Raw genomic sequence first — 14,680 nt, 5'->3', positions numbered from 1 at the left:
TACATATGCGCTAAAAACCACCTTCACCCCAAAGAAAAGTATCCTTTTGTTTATGGTTTCTTTAATTTATTGTTTGCTTTTCGCTTTTCGCAAGTTATACCTCTTTACATACATATGCTGGCTTAGTCGCACATTGATTGGCTATTTTAGCAGTTTTACTTCGCGCTTCTCTAAGTACATTTTACATTTCGTTTTAGTTAATTTGAATTAGTTTCAGTTTAATTTAATTAATGATACATATCGGTCGCCTTGCCATTGCCGCTCAATCTGGATTCAATTACATATAATACTAAACATTTATAAGATACTTTCAATATCGACAATTTTTTTAATATATAATTAGGTATATATAGATATTTGTATATATATCGATTCATATTATCTGCGTAAGAGCCATCAATTCACATCGAGTCAGGGTCAGTATATACTCGTAATGGGGCCTAATAGTTTTCAATGCACACTATTGCTGATGATTACATATGTTTGTATGCTGCTAGCCTCTTTACACACGATTTATAGAATTTATTGTTTTTTACAATTTGTTCGTAAATTTCATGAGTGTTTTATTTCAATGTTGCGCATCGGCATTTCCATTCAGATTTCCGCCCAAGCGCTTCGATCCATAAATTTCAAGTGAAATTTCATGACGCGAGTTCAACAACGAACCTGCGGAAATGTCGAAACTGCGATGCGAGATATGTCAGCGAAAAAACATTTTCATGGATTCGCTCCCAAAAACACAATGTTGATAAAATCAATAATAATAATAACAGAGCCTTTCTAAAGTTCAGCAAATTTAGTTTCGTATGTGTCGTATTCCCATCGTACTTCTGGAAGTCCTTGTGACCGTTTTGGTATTTTGTATTTGGCATTTCTCATTGCAGTTCACTAATAATTTATAATCGAATAACTCTTCTCATTTGGCTTCGACAAATGATGGGTGGTAAAAGATGATCGCATTTCTGGATTGGCCATGAAATCCGGTGGATGAAAGTGCTATTGTACGAGGGGCTCAATGGTTTTTTTTAAAAATTCACTATTAAATCGCTTCCAATTGTTGCTGCAGGACCCCAAGTTGCCGGCCTAGTGTTGCCATGCGAATCCGGTGGCATTTCTTAGAATCGGAAACGATTTAAGAGTTATGGCAAAAGGGGCGTATCTTATGACAGCCGTTTTTTTGGTTTGTTAGTAAATGTACTTCTAGTATCGATTCGTTTTTGAGTTTTATGGATTGCAGGCTGCTTTGGGGCGTGAATCAACGTTTTTTTTCGGGGCCACATGTTGTTCGCCGTTGTCCTATTTCGCTATTTGTATATTCTTTAGTTCAAGTTTCGACTTTTATTAGACTAATAAAACTTTATATTTACCATTTGCTTGGGTTTCAGTTTGGTTGCTTGTGGTATCTGTTGCTACAATATTTCGTTAGTTTGTTTCAAAAAGTAACCCGTATTTCAAATTGTTCAGTATGTGATTTTAGTGTGATTGATTGACCACAATTACAACGTTATCCATGTGGTAGGTTCCTTTCTCGTTTGAGTTTGTTTCATTGATGCGGATCTGTTTAATGTTTTCTTCTCATCTTGTTTATACTGCACTGGATCAACAAAAGTTGGGGCTAATAAAATGTTCGCTTTGCTTTGTTATCTCCACTTGCCGAATTGTTTTCACTTCTTGTCAGCCAGTAAATCCGAATCGCTTTTCATTCATCAAAGAGTGTGGAGCAGAATTTAATGGGGCCCACCCTGATTTAAGATGAACGCGTAAGCAAAGTAGAAATAATCAAGGCAATACATGGAAACACGTCTAGCATTTAGTTATCTATGTGTGTCAATAATTTTCTAGACTTAAGTGTGGATTGTTAGTTCAATTGTACATTCGAAATGTTCCCATTTGTATATCAAGAGGTGGGTTCAAACTAAAGCCATTGAAATCTGTGCGCCCTCATCCTGATCCTTGTCCCTATGATGGGTCAGGCTATCCGAAGGCTAATTCCAAAACAAATCACGCACAAAGAAAAAATAACGTTACAGAACTGGATTGGGTGGGGTGTTCTGGAGTGGCTCCATTAGCTTCCTAGTCCCGGATGAAGACGAACTCATTGTAGTGGTTCCAGCGATTTTCCTCAGTGTCCACGCCCGGCTTGGGTTCCGCTGCCGAGCCGGCGGTTCCGGATCCGCAACTTCCGGCCATGCGGTATCCGTGGTCGTGCAGATTGTCGAAAGCCTGCTCGATGTAGCAGTGCTTCAGGAAGAACCGCGAGGTGTACCGATCCGTGCCGCCATGATCCGGATCCCGCGACTCGTTCAGCGTGTCGCCGAACACCTCACGGCACTGGGCCACACGGCCGCAGACCAGGATGCGCGACAGCTTCCGGAACTTGACGTCGGCCAGTCCGTCCTTACCGAACTGGAAGCTGCCACGGTAGCCGATGGTGATGCATCCAGGCGGTCGTGCGTCCCGCTCGTTGCGGATGCACTCGAGCATGGCGGTCAGCTTGAAGTGCTCCGCCTCCCGCAGCAGTCGCTGTCGTTCGCGGAATCCTTCGGGAAGGTGCAGCGCCTTGTCGCGCAGGAAGTCCAAGATGTAGCGGAAGAGGACGCCGTCGCGGTCCAGGAAGTAGCGACCCTTGCTGTCCTTGGGCAGCGAATCGCGACCCTCGCCGAAGAGCTCCGCCAGCAGCGTGTTCTTATCCTGCTGCAGTGTGGCCAGTGTGGTCGTGTAGCTCACGCCGCCGACGTTCAGCTCGATGATTTCGGGCATGATGGATGCCGTTTAAGGATCGGATTGGTTATATCCAACGAAACTAATCACACATATGGACACTCGCGAACGTGGGCCCCTATATGGGTTTGTTTACAGCTTTTGTGGTACTGGCTGCTGTTGCTTTCCTTTCGTTTTCTGTCCGCCAAACGCGTCCGCACTCGTTCAGGTCTCGTGTCGAACTGACGGGGCTTCTGGCCTGGCCAACACCAGAACGCTTTTCACTCGCTCGTTGGTGTACATTTGTGTGTATGCATTGGGGAAGAGGAGAGATTTCTCTCTGGACTCCTCTGGGGAAGTGTGCCACTCTCAGTTTCATTCTCTGGCCTGCGCACTCGCTGGCCGTGTTTTGATATTGGATATTATTGTTTAACAAGTGGTTAAATTTCTAAAATGTGCACGGATACTTCTGGCATATGTATATAGCCGCTAGAAGGGTTGCCGCCGACTTTTGCCGCCCGCATGCTATTAATTTGACGAGGGTCCGCACTGCGTATACTTAATGGCCAATATGCTGGATTACTCTGTTGCTTAATGCCAGAGATGCTGCTGCCTAAATTGTGCGTTTGAAAAGACGATTTAGCATTAGCATTCAGCTGGCGTAAGGTGGGTTCCCCCATTTGGGGCAAAGTTCGCTGCCATGTCATAGCAAATTATGGCACATGGCATACTTTAAGGCGTCGCACATACTTTGTGCCTCGGCATGCCAACTATCCTGGTTGATTTTTTCACAATGTATGTGTGTGCTGGCGGAAGGAAGGGCTGGGAAGGGAAGGGAAGGACTGCCCCGAGTGGCAACAGGCCGCTGACAATTTGACACCGTGACACTGACATTAACATGCCACAGCAGGCCATGCAACTGGTTGGGCTGCCTTGGCCAGCCAGCCAGCCAGTTTTGGCCTCGTGCCAAATGGGCCACTCTGCCCTTGGTTTGGGCCACATCAGCGCCAGACTGCTTGGTGGCCTGTTAGCAGCTCACCTGTTTGCTGTTAACATTCCACGAAATGTCCTTTGTTTGCCAGGACATGCGTGCCACTCGCTGCAATTGAATCAACAACAGCGGGCCGTAACGAATACGCAGTCTCTGGCCTACTCCCCCTACAAGAGTACATGTGCACCCCCAACTGCGATAGCCCTTTGATTCGACCGAGAGTAGCTGGAGATACACACAGACATGGATTATAAAAAAAACTAGTTTAAGCTTATTTATGCATGTTGGCATTTTTTATTTTTAAAAATATGTGCACCAATAGGATTACTAAATAAGTAAGTAACAGCATACTCTTTCCATAAAAATCGTTAACATTTTAGGTGCAAAATGGGAAGTACTCACTTAATTTAATTTTAATATCTCGTAAACTGAAAACCTGCATTAAAAACATATCTGCTTGTTTATTATCATATCTAATATGCTGAGAGTCTGCGGTAAAAACAAAATGATTTACTAAGTTCTTTCGAAGAAACAAACAGTAAAATAATTTCAAAAGAAGTAATCAACTTGAAGGTTAGAAAAACTTTAAGTAACGGTTTAGCTTATGATATTTTTCAAGAAAAACAACTAAGAATTAATTAAATAAAAGTTTTTCCCGGTGCTTCCGGCTAATTGCAATAAAAGCACTGATGTTGTAAGGTTGGGAATGGCTTTTAGAACGTTCAACCCGCCGTGAACCCCTTCGGTTTGCCGCCGTTAGCTTGCTTACTCCGCTCATTTCCGCTTCCGGTTGCGGCTGACGTTTCTCGCTCTCACTCCCTCCGCCGTCCGAATACATATTCCCCTCTCACTATCCGGCTAATGCTGCTGCTTCTTATCAGCCGTCCGCCTTTTTGCCTCCTCTTCAAAGAATCTGCGGCCATGAATTGCGGTTTTGGGCACGCATTAAGATGGCGCAACACTTTACGCGCCATTACGCGCTGCCTGCATCTGTGAGTGTGTGTGTGTGTGTGTGAGAGAGCTTGTGCCACTCTGAACGTGAGTGAGGCGATGGCTTTACTCTCTTGAGGATTGCGCGCTTCCGTTTCGTTTCTGTCCAAGCCGTGAATGCTTCTTGTTTGTCTGGCTGACTGGCGCGATTCAAATTGATTTTGTCTGGCTGCCTTCGTACATACTCACAGCCGTACCGTTTGCCGTTTTGTATCTGTGTGCGACTAAGTGTATCTATGTGTGTGTGCTGGAGCACTTTGTTTTGACAACGCGCCAAATTGTCGCCCCTCACTTAGCCGTAGCAGTTTGCATGCTATTTCTGGTTTGTTTTCCTGTTTACCTTTCGGGCTGTCAGTTCCGCAGGGCGACAAAATGGTTTCTAATGGGTTAGGTGTTGGGTTAGCCACCTAGGCGATAAGGCCTGAAAAAAAGCCCTCAGCCATTGTCCTTTTTGAGGCGCACACTCAACGACCTTGTTTTGTAACCTTGTCGTCACCATTTTAGGTTCCCAAAATAAACTGTGGCACTCCAAGGCTTTCTTGCGTCAATCAAGTTTCCAGTGCAATTGTGCATTTGATTTCCCGGGATATATTTGCCACTCTGGCACATTGACAGACCAAACAAAATTGGCATGCCCCAGAATGCACAACAAATGATGTGGAATCAGCAATAAGCTCCAATCAACAGCAGTCAAAATCATTCACACCCCAGTCAATTCGAAAAAGACGAGTTAGAGCCGATAATCGTATTGGGAAAAAGGTCATAATTTGATGCATTAAGGAGATCTAATTCCATTGCTATTATCAGCTTTTGTGGATGGAAAATAAAGCATTTGTTGTAAATTAAGGCAAAGGAATGAATTTCAACAAAATCAGATAATTTGTTAATTAAAGAGGAAATAAACGGTAATAATCATGAAAATAAATATGAAATTATCAGCTTTTGTGAATTGTAAATAAACTAATTCCAATAACTGAAATATATGCATTTGTATGAACATATAATAATAAAACGATTTAAAGGTTAGGATTAGATTACCTAAGTGGCAAACACTAAGAATTAAAATAAATCAGCTTAGGAACTTTGATAGATATCCACATTGAATATTGTTTTGATGTTTCATTTTATTACTGAGGAGCTAACAAAGTTAATATGTGGTGAACTATGCAGATTCTAGATATGAATATGCAGAAAATGTTTCCATAAGACCTTAAATCTAAATATCTGACACAAAATATTATAACATTTAAGACGTTTTCAATTCTTTGAAACATGATCGATCCACTTTGTTTTAAAGATTGAATGCATATATGGAATGGATTTGCTGAAGACTCACACTAATTGCCACTAGAGAACTCAACCCGGGCACTTATGCAAATGCAAGCCGTGTCCGTGTTGCTTAGTAAGCCCGTGGATATGGGTCCTGGTGTTCGTGTGCATAATGCCAGCAGTTCTCCATTCCTAGCTTAAAATGCACGCCCAGGCACGCGGTGAGTGCCAGAATGCGTATCCTCAAGATACATTGACGCCGGCACACGGTTATGTAAATGCAAATGCACGCGCTTCGCTGCTGGGCAATTTAACACCATGCGAGTGGCAAAATACAAGCAGCAGAGAAATGTGGGCGGAAACAGTGGCCTTTAAGATACCCTCATGTAAAAAACAAGTAATAAATTATTGTTTATTAAATTGAAAGCTGATTTTTAAGAAATCCTTTTAAATCCAGGAGCAACAATACTTTGATTTAATTCATTGATTTCTAATATTGAAAATCAGAACAAATACAATATTATAATTTGACAGAAAGTATTTACCAATTTTAAAATTCGATAAACAACGCAAACTGCTTAACTTCAGAAAATAATCTAAAGTTCTTGTTAAAGTTTGATTTGTTAAGCGACCGGGGACTTCCAGGAACTTGCAGACAGGACTAAAGGTTGTTAATTTTAAATGTGCAGCTCGGGGATAAGTGCATCCTGGGCGGCAGTCACGACAGGTGCCTGCTGCTGACGGAGACGTTGATTTTATTCACTGCTGACAGCAACAGTTTGCTGCTGGCGAACATGCCCGACCACGCCCCTTTAACGGCGCTCGTCCGGCCTTCGTCCTTTTGACGGCATTGTGTGTGTGAAGGACATGCCCGAAAGTGGGGAGCACAAAAACCTTCCGGCATGGCTGCCAGTGTATGCAAGAACAGCTTTTCTGTAGTAATATTTTACATTTCAGCCCTAGCATCATTATTAAAAATAAGAGATGCTTGGGACCACGGGCCCAGTTACCCTGCTTTGCATGCTCTAAATGGATTATTCAAAGCCTGGTCCATAAATCGTGCTGGGCCTTCAAAAATCCACAAGTGGGTCGCACGTCCCTGGCCAGATGGAATGGCTTGGCACCCTAGTGCCCACCACCCAACTATCCAAGTGAAATGCAATGAATTTGTTTACAGCCATTGGGACAGACCCTTCCTATCCATTTATTTCTTTTCTGCACTTATCGATGCTTGTTGCACGTCCGTGGAGCCACAACAATTTCGGTGGAAAGCTGTTTCCAATCTCTTGGCCAACCCCTGCATTTGGCTATTTTCGTTTTCGCCTTGTTTATTTCTGTTTTTTCCAAATTCACTTGGATATCTGGCATTCAGGTCCGATTCTTCGGTTCCATTAGCCGTTGAATTGTATGCTGTGCACGTTTTGTTACTGCAGCGGATTTATTTTCAAGTTTCAGCTCAGTCCGGCACTTTATACCGGATCCGTTTCAGGGTTGAATTGGTCCCTAATAGGTGAAGTTTATCTAATTAATTCGTTAGCTACTTCTTCATTGGAGCTCTGGTGAGATTTAATTAGAGAAATTTGGTGAATAACATTTTCCGGCAGCCAAACACCTTCATTCACAAAAACCCAAGAGTGGTTAAAAATACTCGAGGCGAATTTATCAGCTGCTGCAGCATCAACAGCAGATTGCTGCTGTTGGCCGTATTTTTGTGCTCTTAGCCATTTTTATTTGCATTCCCGGTGGCGGCGGACAGCCTGCAGAAATGTGCAAATTTAGTTCGACGAACAATCGCGCAATTAATTGGAAATAATATATTAGAAAATATTTATGCGAATTTTTGATTACGATTCGCGGTAAAAGCCCTTTGAGCGATGTGGTTCGTGAAAATGATTTCAACAGAAGCGAGTTTTCCACTTGGCTTCATCCTAACGAGCTTGCTATTGGCATTTCCCAGTTGCCGAGGAGAGAGAACGAATGTGGGTAAGTAAGGCGCACTTTTCGCTTGAGTTACATAAGCAGGAATTTGCAGCGCAGCATGCAAATGTGTCATGTATTTTTATGCCGCATACGCACCGTTGGCCGATGGCGGCGGCGAATTCGCGAAATAAAAATATAAACAGAACCCGCTAAGCAAAACAAAGAGCGAAAACCAGTGTCACTCTCTCGGAAATACCTTTCGATTGCAGGTCTCGTCTACGAGAACACCGATCCGGATCTCGAGAAGATCTTCCACCTGGCCATCAGCAAGGCGAATGAGGAGAATGAGGATCTGCAGCTGCACGGCGTGTCCGTCTCCATTGAGCCGGGAAACTCCTTCGAGACCTCAAAGAAGCTCTGCAAAATGCTAAGGGTATAGTTCGTAGCTCATAGTTAAAAACTAAATATACTTGCCTAAGTAGTACCTAGGGATATGCGTTTATTAAAATCATTATTTGCCACTCACGCACAGCAAAATCTGGTGGCAGTTTTCGGACCCACCTCGAATCTGGCCGCCCGTCACGCGATGAGCATCTGCGACGCCAAGGAGCTGCCCTTTCTGGACACGCGCTGGGACTTTGGGGCCCAGCTGCCGACCATCAATCTGCACCCACATCCAGCCACGCTGGGCGGGGCGCTGCGGGACATGGTGGTGGCCCTGGGCTGGGAGAGCTTCACCATCATCTACGAGTCGGGCGAGTATTTGCCCACCGTGCGGGAGCTGCTGCAGATGTACGGCACCGCTGGTCCCACGGTCACGGTCCGTCGCTATGAGCTGGATCTGAACGGGAACTACCGGAATGTACTGCGGCGTATACGCAATGCGGATGATTTCTCGTTCGTGGTTGTCGGATCCATGGCCACTCTGCCAGAGTTCTTCAAGCAAGCCCAGCAGGTGGGTCTGGTGACCAGCGACTACCGCTATATTATCGGCAACCTGGACTGGCACACCATGGACCTGGAGCCGTACCAACACGCCGGAACCAACATCACGGGTCTGCGCCTCGTCTCTCCGGATAGCGAACAGGTGCAGGAGGTGGCCAAGGCGCTCTACGAGAGCGAGGAACCCTTCCAGAACGGTAAATCAAAATGGAATGACAGCCCCACCTGAAAGTGTCGTGCCGGTGGGATCTAGACAATTTATGCAAATCCGAAATCCATTCGCTTGGCTGAATTTAAATAATTGAATTGCACATTCATGGCCCCCGACGCTGCTGAAAATGATAAATGACGTTAGCCCTTATGACCTCTCCTCCACAGTGTCCTGCCCCCTGACCAACAGCATGGCCCTGGTCTACGATGGCGTCCAGCTTCTGGCCGAGACCTACAAGCATGTGAACTTCCGGCCCGTGGCCCTCAGTTGTAACGATGACAGTGCCTGGGACAAGGGCTACACTCTCGTCAACTACATGAAGTCGGTGAGTTTGGGGCACGGTGGGCTACTTAAAGTGGCATAACAATCTAACAGAGCTAAGCACCAGATTTTAAATATATAAATGAACTTTTTTATTTGACTCACTTCATCCAAATAAGATTCCTAAGTTGGTTGTGTACATTTAATACAATTTAATAAGTTTTAGAACCAGGTTTTTATCAAGATATTAAAGAGAGTTAACATACTACCAGTGTCTTATACATTTTCAACTTAACTTTCATACACATACTCTTTTTTTGCTTTCTATTTCTGCTGTAAATTTTTTTCCTCTGTACGAAAAACTTTCTGATTCTGAATAACTCATGCAACGAGTCTCGGTCCGCAGCTAACGCTGAATGGCCTCACGGGACCCATTCGGTTTGACTACGAGGGACTCCGCACGGATTTCGAGCTGGAAGTCATCGAGCTGGCCGTTTCGGGGATGCAGAAAATCGGGCAATGGAGCGGCGAGGATGGCTTCCAAGAGAATCGCCCTGCCCCGGCGCACTCCTTGGAGCCGGATATGCGTTCGCTGGTGAACAAAAGCTTCGTCGTCATCACGGCCATTGTGAGTAGTGGGTCTGGGTAAGAGTCTAGGACCTAGCTGACCTTGACTTTCCTTCGATATTGCAGAGTGAACCCTATGGCATGCTAAAGGAGACCTCCGAGAAGCTGGAGGGCAACGATCAGTTTGAGGGCTTCGGCATCGAGCTAATTGACGAGCTGTCCAAGAAGCTGGGATTCTCCTACACGTGGCGCCTCCAGGAGGACAACAAGTATGGAGGAATCGATCCCAAAACAGGCGAATGGAATGGCATGTTGCGTGAGATAATTGACAGTGTGAGTTCTGGCGAAGGTCGTGAAGTCCTGGAGGCACATAAATCTAGTCCGCATCAGTTGCTCTGCGGCCATTTAAATCAGTTAGCTTATCCCATGCTCGTCCTGCGTGGTTATTGATTTGCATTGAATAGCCATAAATGCTGCCATCATCGTTAACGTAAGCGTTAATGCCGTCATAAATGGCAGACTATTTCAGAGTGCCTGCGGCCTCAATTGCCTCAAATTAATAGGGTTTATAGTTAAGCGATTAATCTGATATTCCGACATTGTATTCTTCGCATTTGGGCGGCATGATAGGTATATTAGTTCCGCTTATTAGCAACCTTTATTAAATGATGAATTTATGTGTAATTTAGCAAGAAGTTAAGCAACCAAATAAGCTTTTTTCAGTCGAAATGTTCAGAATGCTATAACCACATGAGTGGTATTGATTAGTTTATTTATAGATCGGTTTTTATAGTTTTTCAAACAATAAACAAATTACATCCGATTCCAAACTAGCATGAAAGTACAAAAGGCAAGATTGTTTATAGGTCTCGATTATTTAGTCATCTTTTGAATCCTTGAAGGCAATGTAGTGGGACTGTTAGCATGGTTGGATTGCCCTTCCTCCCTTTTCTTATTAAACAGAGACGAAATATACCGGGTTCCGACTCTGCCTAGGAAGTGTCCGAATATGTTTCCAAACGATCCTCCTTGAGGTGGTACACCATCAACCAAAACTTCCCGGTATTCTCTGTAGTCATGAATAAACCTTTCAAATTGTTGCCTATCTGCGTCGGATAGAGGAACGTCTGTAGGATATCGTTGATAAAAAGCGATTAGCTCCGGAATATTTTTTTCCTTAATGGAGTCATTCACAAGTGGATTGTGAAAGATGTTAAGCAAATAATTCCTTTGTTCCTCATAACCTGATCTGTTTGTGTTAGCAGTTGCGAAAGGAAGGATGCCTAAGAACACGCATATTAGCAAGCTGCCAATATGAAGCCCCATAGCTTGATTGAATGTCGGAAACTGACAGTTGATTTCGCGGGAAGTGTCATTTATAGGAAACCAATCTAATCACTCCGAGAATCTAACCTGTGTCTATTTGTAAATGGCAAACAATTCCTGATAATTGAAACTCATTTAATTAGAATTTCTTAGAACATTTATCAGCTCATTGCTAGTTAAATGCTAAATTAGCTAAAGATAATGAACCGAATTGCACGTTGGCGTGCAATTAAATTTAATATTTCATAGTAATTAGACTTTTCTTCAATGAATTTGCGCGCTTGGCAAATTAAAATCCATATTTTAAACGTAGTCCAATTACAATGCCCAACCGGGCGTATGCGCAATATTTACATATGCATTTACATTTCTATTAATAAATTCATGAGCTCGTGGATACACAGAGGCCAAACAATAATCTTTCATATTTAATTAGCGCGCTGACATGGGCATTACGGATCTGACCATGACATCGGAACGAGAGAGTGGCGTCGACTTCACCATACCCTTTATGAGTCTGGGTAAGGTCACATATATTTCATTCTGCAATCAAAGTGCTCAATACAATATATAATAATATAAATAAATATTTGAAATATTTATTCACTTATAATAGTTTGCGGAAAGCATTAGCAATTTTAATCACGAAACAATTCCAGGAATCGGCATCCTCTTTCGCAAACCGATGAAGGAGCCACCGAAGCTGTTCTCCTTCATGTCCCCGTTTTCAGGGGAGGTCTGGCTCTGGTTGGGTCTGGCCTACATGGGCGTATCCATCAGCATGTTCGTGCTGGGAAGGCTATCTCCGGCGGAGTGGGACAATCCGTATCCTTGCATTGAGGAGCCAACGGAATTGGAGAACCAGTTTAGTTTCGCCAACTGTCTGTGGTTCTCCATAGGTGCTCTACTTCAGCAGGGATCTGAACTTGCTCCCAAGTAATACACATTTGTATACTATAGTTGGTGCGCTAAAGGTTATATTTTGTTTAAGGGCTTACTCCACTCGGGCCGTGGCCGCTTCCTGGTGGTTCTTCACATTGATTCTGGTCTCCTCTTACACTGCTAATCTCGCGGCATTCCTCACTGTCGAGTCTTTGGTAACGCCCATCAATGATGCGGATGACTTATCGAAGAACAAGGGCGGTGTAAACTACGGGGCCAAAATTGGGGGAGCTACCTTTAACTTCTTTAAGGTAAGCAATGTTATCTCTGAAAGTCTTTATCTCATATCCATACCAACTGTTCCTTCAGGAATCAAACTATCCCACCTACCAGCGGATGTACGAGTTCATGAGGGATAATCCCCAGTACATGACCAACACCAACCAGGAGGGAGTTGATCGCGTGGAGAACTCCAACTACGCCTTTCTCATGGAGTCGACCACCATTGAGTATATCACAGAGCGCCGGTGCACGCTCACTCAGGTGGGAGCATTGCTGGACGAGAAGGGATACGGGATAGCCATGCGAAAGAGTAGATAGCTGAGAGTGTAGGTGATATCGGACCACATCCTGACCAGGATCTGTCTTTCCAGACTGGCCGTACAGGGACACGTTGAGCCAGGCTGTTCTGGAGATGCAGGAGCAGGGACTGCTGACCAAAATGAAGACCAAATGGTGGCAGGAGAAGCGCGGCGGGGGAGCTTGTTCGGTAAGTGACCAGCCTAATCTCAATCTCTGGCAGCTCGTGCATGTGTGGGTGTGTGCAGGACTCGGACGAGGACTCTGGCGCCGTGGCCCTGGAGATAAGTAACCTGGGCGGTGTTTTCCTGGTGATGGGAGTCGGCTCCTTCTTTGGCATCTTTGTCTCCCTGCTCGAGATGGTGCTGGGCGTTAAGGAGCGCAGCGATGAGAACCAGGTATCCGCCAGGATATATTCCAGCTTCGAGAATACCCCGCCTCACGATCCGATTAGCTGGCCTGCCTTTATTGCACACACACTTGAAAACTTTTACATCTCCGACATCCTCCGAAAAACCCACAGGAAGCCCCAGACTCGGATGCCTCCTCGCTGGGATTTGCCAATTTGGGCGGCGTCTACCTCGTCATGTTTGTGGGCAGCTGTTTTGGTAGTATTTATGGCCTGGTCAACTGCGTGGTGAGCGTCTACTTGAGAGCGCGGGAGAACAAGGTAACGCGGATGGAGACCTATAAATATATTCCAATGTTTCGTGACTAAAAGTGGCGGAGAAAAGGTCGCCCTAACGGATTCGTTTCATCAGCTTCCCAGAACGACAGCTCGGAGCCAAAAATACATTCACCACCTTTTCATTTGTGTCGTCCTTAATTTTTCAATTTTCCTAATCTCGTTATGTTGTCTACTACATTGCCTTGTTCATGAATGCTTTATGATAGATTTCATCCGCATGCTACTTTCGCCCTTCCGTCAGTAAAGAGTTTACCTAACATCAACGCTTTCACATCGGCAGGTGAGCTTCAAGACGGAACTTCTGGACGAGATCCGCTTCATTTTACAATGCTCCGGCAATACCAAAGCGGTGAAGTATCCGAAAAACTCTTCGCGATCGAATGCCAGCTCGAAGTCTAAGGGCTCTTCCATGTCAGTGGATTCATTGCCCGAGGATACCTCGGAAGCTGACGCATCTGGCAAGCATAACCATGATAAGAAGTAAATTTATCGCTTGCTTACACCGTGAAATCCTATATACGGAAATTTAAAATAAAACAAGAGAGAATGCTATAGTCGAGTTCGCCGACTATCAGATACCCGTTACTCAACTAGTGGAAATGCGAAAGCAAAATAACGTTAGATATTGAGAAATAAAATGACAAAAATGTAAAAATTGTTTAAAAGTGTGGACGCAACTATTTTCCAGCGTTTTGATGGTGTAGGCAGGGGCGTGGCCAAAGTGTTTTTGGTATTCCGATTTTAATTTGCAAGACAAACAAAAAAGCAACACAAATCAAGACATTTTTCAAAAATGTGGACGTGGCAGATTTGGGCGCCTGTTGTCCCTTCGACTTGTAAAGCCGACTGTCCCACCGCTGTGTCAATATATCATGAAGACTAGAAGTATAATATAATATAAGAAAAGCTGTAAGACTCAAAATATCTAATGACATATTAAGCTGATTTCTTGGAATCGATATCAATTTTAAACCAATGTTAAATGCAAATCATTTATTTGAATGCTCTTCTGTATGAAGTGTACTCTACATATTCATGGTTGTAAACATGTCGAAAATAAGTTGCTCCGACCTGCGATATTGTAAAAAGTTAACAAACGCCTAGTATAAAGTTCAAATGTCAGCACTGTTCAGCTTTAAAGCTCTTACGACGTAAAATATGGCTTACAACGTACCATACGTGGTATAGTAGTTCTATAAGTCAGAGGCAGAGGTCGCTAAATTATATGTAAGGAACGTGTAAAAAACTCAAAAAATTCTACTCGTACTAAACACTCTATTACACCTACAGTTATTTAATGACTGAGAATTATTCGTTCTGAAACTAACGAACTGATAAATAAGTTCGATTTGAG

At 44.0% G+C, this 14,680-nt stretch overlaps 3 protein-coding genes across 7 annotated transcripts; 1 reads left to right on the top strand and 2 right to left on the bottom strand.

Moving 5' to 3' along the window:
- Nucleotides 1–49: 49 nt before the first annotated feature.
- LOC27206459 (BTB/POZ domain-containing protein KCTD12) lies at nucleotides 50–2,960 on the bottom strand. Its single transcript, XM_016176334.3, has one exon. It carries the CDS (start codon nucleotides 2,758–2,760, stop codon nucleotides 2,074–2,076), a length of 687 nt encoding a protein of 228 aa, XP_016033794.1. The 5' UTR covers nucleotides 2,761–2,960; the 3' UTR covers nucleotides 50–2,073.
- A 926-nt stretch (nucleotides 2,961–3,886) lies between these two features.
- On the top strand, nucleotides 3,887–13,991 carry LOC6727262 (glutamate receptor ionotropic, kainate 3). 5 transcript variants are annotated; one of them, XM_016175745.3, is made up of 13 exons: nucleotides 7,608–7,933; nucleotides 8,140–8,303; nucleotides 8,403–9,009; nucleotides 9,191–9,348; nucleotides 9,691–9,912; nucleotides 9,978–10,184; nucleotides 11,614–11,698; nucleotides 11,837–12,113; nucleotides 12,169–12,370; nucleotides 12,429–12,651; nucleotides 12,713–12,828; nucleotides 12,887–13,036; nucleotides 13,607–13,991. In XM_016175745.3, exons 1-13 carry the CDS (start codon nucleotides 7,825–7,827, stop codon nucleotides 13,808–13,810), a joined length of 2,724 nt encoding a protein of 907 aa, XP_016033790.1. In that variant the 5' UTR covers nucleotides 7,608–7,824; the 3' UTR covers nucleotides 13,811–13,991. The 5 variants fall into 5 exon arrangements, with proteins under 5 accessions (XP_039150748.1, XP_016033790.1, XP_016033793.1 ...); XM_016175748.3 differs by lacking the exon at nucleotides 12,887–13,036 and adding an exon at nucleotides 13,162–13,308 and having other exon boundaries at nucleotides 7,612–7,933; XM_039294813.2 differs by having other exon boundaries at nucleotides 7,614–7,933; nucleotides 12,887–13,308; nucleotides 13,607–13,746.
- On the bottom strand, nucleotides 10,590–11,192 carry LOC6727263 (protein Turandot X). Its single transcript, XM_002102619.4, has one exon. The coding sequence runs from the start codon at nucleotides 11,175–11,177 to the stop codon at nucleotides 10,725–10,727; it is 453 nt and encodes a 150-aa protein (XP_002102655.1). The 5' UTR covers nucleotides 11,178–11,192; the 3' UTR covers nucleotides 10,590–10,724.
- Nucleotides 13,992–14,680: the final 689 nt, after the last annotated feature.

The sequence above is a fragment of the Drosophila simulans genome, chromosome 3R (assembly GCF_016746395.2).
Source record: "Drosophila simulans strain w501 chromosome 3R, Prin_Dsim_3.1, whole genome shotgun sequence".
NCBI classification, from domain to species: Eukaryota; Metazoa; Arthropoda; class Insecta; order Diptera; family Drosophilidae; genus Drosophila; species Drosophila simulans.
Note: the sequence above shows the minus strand (reverse complement) of the source record. Positions and strands in the feature narration are given on the sequence as shown.

Bases quoted from the DNA above. Each gene is read 5' to 3' on its own strand.
- LOC27206459 (XM_016176334.3), bottom strand. From the start codon at position 2,760: ATGCCCGAAATCATCGAGCTGAACGTCGGCGGCGTGAGCTACACGACC.
- LOC6727262 (XM_039294813.2), top strand. From the start codon at position 7,825: ATGTGGTTCGTGAAAATGATTTCAACAGAAGCGAGTTTTCCACTTGGC. The intron at 12,371-12,428 runs GTAAGCAATGTT...CTGTTCCTTCAG, and splicing joins CTACCTTTAACTTCTTTAAG to GAATCAAACTATCCCACCTA. The intron at 12,829-12,886 runs GTAAGTGACCAG...GGGTGTGTGCAG, and splicing joins GCGGCGGGGGAGCTTGTTCG to GACTCGGACGAGGACTCTGG.
- LOC6727263 (XM_002102619.4), bottom strand. From the start codon at position 11,177: ATGGGGCTTCATATTGGCAGCTTGCTAATATGCGTGTTCTTAGGCATC.